Source organism: Ascidiella aspersa, chromosome 5 (genome assembly GCF_963924565.1).
Source record: "Ascidiella aspersa chromosome 5, kaAscAspe10.2, whole genome shotgun sequence".
Taxonomy (NCBI): Eukaryota; Metazoa; Chordata; class Ascidiacea; order Phlebobranchia; family Ascidiidae; genus Ascidiella; species Ascidiella aspersa.
In genome coordinates, this window is record NC_139451.1 from 3,717,349 (window position 1) to 3,724,094 (window position 6,746).

The 6,746-nt window shown below is 35.7% G+C and overlaps 1 protein-coding gene across 1 annotated transcript; it reads right to left on the reverse strand.

The window, feature by feature from the left end:
* Positions 1-1,246: 1,246 nt before the first annotated feature.
* On the reverse strand, positions 1,247-6,395 carry LOC146141518 (G2/mitotic-specific cyclin-B3-like). The gene is made up of 8 exons (XM_083389917.1): positions 6,306-6,395; positions 5,898-5,999; positions 5,530-5,675; positions 4,880-5,198; positions 4,435-4,578; positions 3,725-4,033; positions 3,241-3,348; positions 1,247-2,519 (listed from the first exon to the last, which is right to left on the reverse strand). Exons 1-8 carry the CDS (start codon positions 6,366-6,368, stop codon positions 2,394-2,396), a joined length of 1,317 nt encoding a protein of 438 aa, XP_083246043.1. The 5' UTR covers positions 6,369-6,395; the 3' UTR covers positions 1,247-2,393.
* Positions 6,396-6,746: the final 351 nt, after the last annotated feature.

The window sequence follows — 6,746 nt, forward strand, 5'->3', positions numbered from 1 at the left end:
ACACCAAAGTACTTCAAATCGATATATAATCACTAACGGGTGCAAGCGTAAAAGAGCGACCCGGGCAAATAGCTCATATGCACTTCCTGAGGCTATTTACCCGGCTAACAAAGTAATTTAGATCGGTTCTTGAAAAATCGTTGAAATTATGCAAAACTTCTAATATTTAATCTAATACCACCACCACCTAAACGCTAAACCCAACCCTAACCTAAATCAATAAATAACAACGTATTTGGTGCAAGCGTAAAAGAGCGATCCGGTCAAAAAGCCACCTCCAATCAGTTTTGCTGGCCGCTTTGACACACCGTATCAGCGATTTTGTGTTGCAAACCAGTTCTGTAATGACTTAATCCAATAACTTGACTTAGGACTTGAATTAGGCGTTTTAGCCTCAAAAACTCACTTGAATTTAGTTATCGTGACAAATGAGTTCAATTGATCTTAAGTATTTATAATAAATAAAAAAACAACAAATTATTTACCTCAATATTTAGACTCAAAAACTTTAGAATAACTACCTTATAACACCGTTTTTCAACATGTTTTATGAGCATTTTTTCTGTCCAAGTTTTATATTATAAATTTTAAATTTGAATGCAGGAATGCTATATTGTTTCCTAATGTATTAACGCTAACAGTCAATGTTTGACCTGGGCATGTCCGATAATATCGGATTGGAGCCGATACCTGATACCAAGTTGTAGCATCGGTATCTTCCGATACTAGGGTGACAATATAGAAATCTAAACTGCGATTTAACGCAACAATTTTACCTTAAAAGGTAAGTTCTCAAAAAATAGCAGGTTTAACAATGGAGGTAACTTGACTTCTACTGGCTAAAGCAAGTTAGGTCTAACAACCAATAAACTAAATACCTGGAAAGTTGAAATAATACCTATTTTTCTTGTTTAAGTTTAGTAATGGCTTCATTTGGTATTAGATCAGATACATCGAGTATCGACATTAAACGTCAGCCTTGGACATCCCTAGTTTGTTGCCTTATGTAACTGCTACCTTATTCAAGTTTTGAAAACCGTTAGCCCTAATACTAATTTCTGTACAATTCAAGTTTTGGAAATTTTAAACTCTGAAACTAATTTCTGTACAATTCAAGTTTTGGAAATTTTAAACTCTGAAACTAATTTCTGTACAATTCAAGTTTGGGAAACTTTAAGCCCTAATACTAATTTCTGTACAAGCGCAGTCGAGAAAATTTCGCTGAGACATTGTTGTTATTCCGCACGCAAAAAAATACAGGATTGAAATGAAAACACAAAAATATTCGCGGCGTAAGAGAAAGAACACACACACACACACGCGTTTGGGAACATAAACGGCTTAAAACAACAAAAGGGTTGGCAGCAACCTTAGAAACTGAAATTGTCGATTTGATACCTTAACGGCATATGGGCATGATAGTAATTAAGTGGCTCAATTCGCTTCTATGAGTGGGTACGGCGTTCTCTAAAAGGCAGTTAAAAAGACATAAAGGGGGCAGTTAAACTTAAACACCATTTCAAAAAGGGGCAGTTTCGTATTATACGAAGGGCGTTTTGCGTTATGGGCAGCTTAAAAATAATGGGCAAAAAACGATTTTTTTTGTTGGCGTTGGAAGCACTTTGGAATACAGACCACAATGGTCTGCGTTTTTTTACTTCTAAAAAAACTTTGGATTTTTCGCGTTGATAAAAATAAGTCTACTCGCAATTTTGTCAGTCGGTGCGTAAAAACGAACGGTAAAAAGGAGAAAAGAAAATAGTAAAATTTTGTGATGTTTTTTATGTTGGTGTTGTGTGTCGGTGTGACGTTTTTCGACAATTTTTTTTTCGAAAAAGGAACTTTGAAAAACGACGTCGGCAATGGTGCTTTGTTTTTTGTTTGTTTGTGAGCAAAAGTGAAAGAAAACGTAAAGAACTTTGAAAGAGGAATTGCTAAAACACGGCGACTAGCTTTTGGACAACGGAATTCACCCAAAAGGAATTTGTACTTAAGCCTATATAGGATAGGTGAATTTGTACTTAAGCCTATAAGAAAAATAAATTTGTATTTAAGCCTATAGGAAAGATGAATTTGTATTTAAGTCTATAGGAAAGATGAATTTGTATTTAAGCCTATAGAAAGAAAGAAAGAAATTTCACTCGGACTCGGGATAGAAGAATTTTGCTTAGGCCTAGGAAAGAAAAACTTTACGAAATCAAAGACAGAGCAATTTCACTTAAGCCTATAAGGGTTGAAAATCGAAAGAACGGCCACAATTGGTTTTCAGTTGAATTAAAATGAACCAAAAAGCTCCGGAAAGGGGCGTTTTGAAGTCACACTGCATAAACCATGGCCGGAAAGCAAGGGTTTCTTGGGGGATACCCGGAATTAAGGGGTCTCGATAGGTCCCTCTACAGATGAATCATGTTGTCTTGGGCGCCGAAGACCCGTGATTGTTCTGCGGACATTTGGTCGTCCGAAAGGGGGGCGGTCTTTGCAACTTCGTAGAAAATCGAGTGAGAGTATTTGGTCCAAACCTGGAATAGAAAAGAGTTCATGAGCATTTGGATATAGATTTTCAAATTGGAATTTTTTTTATATATTTCAAGTGTATGAAAACGAAATTCTGATAAAAATCCAGCAAAAACCGCTATTTATTTAATTTTTAATATGTATATTTTTTGGTTTTCTTAAATTTATATATATTTTTGATAAAATCTAGATATTTTATTTAACTTTATATATTTTTTGGTGTATTATTTTTAATTTTCATGAGCATTCTTACTTTTTAAAGTGAATTGGTGATATGTTATAGTGCGAATTAAAAAATCTTTAGCACTTTGTTTGAAAAACCTTTAACTAAATGTGGCAGAATGTAGGTGTATACGGCAACGGTATTTGTTTTGCTTGTTCGCCACGCAGCTAATAATAGTAAAGCACATAATTGGTGCCATGCACTAAAATATATAGCGTTGCGCATATGGCGCACACCACACACGGTTGATTAGTTTTACTGCTGTTAATTATCAGCTGGCTAGCGGGCGGCGCGCACAAAACACCAAGACCTTATCAATACAAACGCTGGCGAAAGACAATGAGACGAGAACCCGTTTTATCGCGGATTGTAAAGCTAATCGACGATTCTTGCAGCTCAAAGATAACCGGCGATTAGAGGGATAGAAGCAGACTTGCTGTCTTTGGCGATTCGGCAACGCGTTGGGATTAGGCGCGGAAAATTTTAATGCTTTTTGTGCTTACCGTTTTGAGGTTTTTGCCCTTGGTAGCGCTGATCATTCTGTTGAGCTCTGACGCAAGTTCGATGATGTCTTGCTCGGTGTGTGCTGAGTAGTAGTGGAGGGTGTCGCTCTGCAATTCGAAAAAATAGGTTTTAAACACCTGGTCGACGTACACAACACGTAAAAATTCTTCTAGCTCACAATAAGGCTTAAATTCAGTAAAAATCAATGGGAATCTTAGATAAAATTAAGTTAAAAAAAAACACTAAACATCTTAGGTTAAAATTTAAAAAGCACTAAAAATTTTAGCTTAAAATTATTAGAAAAACACCAACTATCGTAGCTAAAATTTTTTTGAAAAATTCCTAATGTGATCTATATACTGTATATAGCTGACTAAACAAGCGTAATAAAAACTGAAAGACAAAAAATCTATCCATCAAAACAAATACCGCATATTAAAGCATAGACCGGCTTTAAATCCCAGTTAAAGAGTCAAAACCTACCCATTGCTGTGTTGGAGCGTCCATCTTGAAAGCCAGCCATAGAGCGGCTGCAGCCAATTTGGAAGCTGATTCATGTACAACGCTGTAGTTCTGCAGGGAAAGCTCCAAGACGAACCGCGCCAGGGTTAGGGTCTTCATGTTGGACTTTGCACACTTGGCGTAGCGTCTGAGGTAGCGGTAAGCAACTGGGATATTAATGTCGAAACCGACTTGGGTGAGAATCGAACGCTCCATCTCGAGAATTTGACTGCGGGTGTAAGTGTCGTCGCAGATGTACAGGAAATCATCGACGAATGGTGGGTGGCGCTCCTGTTAAGAAAACGAAAGGTTACGTTGGGAATTTTCGGAGTTGTTGAATAGTTAGAAAGCGTGATGCATTAAGAGGCACTAGCGAAGTTTTGAATTTCCATTTAGCGTTTTTTTGAAACCTTAAATGGTATTTTTCACTTTTTATGTTTCTAATAGACCTTTGAGATCACAAATTTCTTTCCATACGAATTACATATTGACGCATAATGGTTGGAAGTTATTGTTAGACGTATAGTAAGAATATCAAAGCTCATACACAAGTAGGTTCCATTTTGAACGTTTCGAATATCACTTTATTTACAATAGTCACAGTTTTAAAGCAGCGTGACTAGAGATCTGCAACTTGCAAAAGTTGCACTCGACTTTCTCGAGGTGTTACAAAGTGCTCGCAAAATACTCACGTCGAATTTGGCCGCGATGAGCAGTGAAGTGGCTCCGACCAGTTGCAACTTGTCCCTTGACACCTTGACTTTCTGCAGGTAGTGGTCAACCAGCTTGACGGCAAGGTACAGAGTCTCGTGGTTAAGCTCGAAGCTTTCTTGGATCTGTGGGGAAAAACAAAGTGTAAATTGCACTGGTTTTGTATTTGGGGTGGAGTTTTAGGTGCGAGTTTTGTGAAGTGGTTCGGGTGGTATTGGTGATACCATTTTGTGGGAGATTAAACATATTAAGTGTCTGTTTCTGTTGTTAAAGCTTGTAAGATATTTTGTTACAAAACAAAACAAAAATTATTTAACAAAAAATAATAAAACAAACAAAATGAGTGTCTGATTTCTGTTGTGAAACTTGTAAGGTTTTTGGTGATATAAAAAAGTTACTTAAAATTACAAAAAAAAAAATATTTACCTCAACCATCCAATCGACGACAATGGCTCTCATATCTGGGGTAAGCTCCTTCTGATTTGAAAGGTATTCCTCTTCAATAACAAACATCCTCTCCCGCGAGCGCATATATTCAAAGATGACAAACGCGTACTCTGGAGCTTCGTGGATGTTTTCACTGTTGGCCGCGTCCAAATCGACAAAGTCCAGGTGCTTGCGACCGGGTGAGGCACTGTGCTGGTAAAAGCAGTCGGGCGTCTCAGGGGTGGTGTCGATTTTCATCGATTTAACTTCGTCGGAAATAGCCGAGCAAAAACTGGAGTTGCCGGAACTAGGTTGGGAACTGAAAACAGAAAAAAATTGGTTGTTTATAAGTGAAATACTAAAAAATACACTTTGTCTGTGAAAATGACTGTTTTAAACATTGAAAAAAACAAACAAACTGGAGTTGCTAGAATTTAAACCTAAAAATTTGATTGTTTTAGAAGTGAATGGAATGAGCAAATACTCTTATATTTTTTTTTTGTTGTTAATTTTAAGAGATGACCACTACCTAGGTATGAGAAAATAATTGTAAAAGACAATTTCAAACACTCAAAACCCTTTAAAAAATAACTTTTATGTTTATATATATACATAATTACAGCATTTTTAAATGTGAAAACTGTTTGTACCTTCCAATTGATTCATTGTCGCTGAATGGCATTGCCAGTTTTTCACATTTGCTGTTCGATTTGATGGTTTCAATTCTCTTTGACTTTCTTCGGGTTGATTTTTCGGATTTCTTGTTACCATCTTTTGACAGCTTTTGAGCAACAGCCTTCAGAAAGATTCCAAATTTAGCAAATTGCAACTTCAAAGTGCTGTTTATTTAAGGTTCACAAATACACTGTTTCAACTAATTCTTAGCATTAAAAGATTTCAGCCTCATTTAGCAAATTGCCACTTCTAAATTATGCATTTTCAAAGGCTTGCAAATACACTTTTTTAACTAATTCTTGGCGTTAACAGAATTCAGCTTTTAGCTTATGAATAAACTCACATTGGTAATATCACCGAAAGCAGATCTTTTGTGGATTGATCCTTTGGCAGGGGAGCTTGCAGGCCTTTTTACCGAAGGCTTGATTTCTTGTTTCATTTTTTTCTGATATCACAAAAACATTGTTGAACTTTTTGTACCATAGAGATCATGCTGTTTTTTTTCATGCGCTTAAAAATCCAATTTTAATTTCATGCACGATAAATATTACAATGTAGAATACGGCGCAAAATATAACTATGTTTATTTCAAACATGCATATTAATATGACACTATAACTATGAACTTTGAACATGCATATTAATATGACACTTTCACAAAACCAAATAAAAACAGTATTACAATGGAAAATTGCTTTGGAATAAAATTATATTAAGTCAAGCAGGCACAACAAGCATTATTTTCATTTACCTGTGTTGTGATACCGGTTTTTGTCCTGTAGACGGCGTTAGACAATATCGTGTTTTGTGACATTTTGTTATTATTATTGAAAAAACTATTATTTCTGGAAAAAGTAAAGCCTGTTCAGTTTTGATACTTTGGAAATTCATCGCTTTAGGTTTAGAAACTATTGTAAAAATGTAATTTATACTATACAGTAATTATTTTGGTAACCTATTCTCAATGCACAACAAAGTTTGGCAATTATAAAATATTGCACACAGACATAAATGAAGCCGTTACTATCAACAAAAATTAACTTATTGACCAAAATACAACAGCACAATAGTACAAACCCAGTTATCTTACCAGAAACCAATTCAAAAGTTCAACAACAATATGGCCAAAATCAAGTATTAAACACAACCTAGGTTTAATCAATTCACATACATCCATAATCCACATGTACAG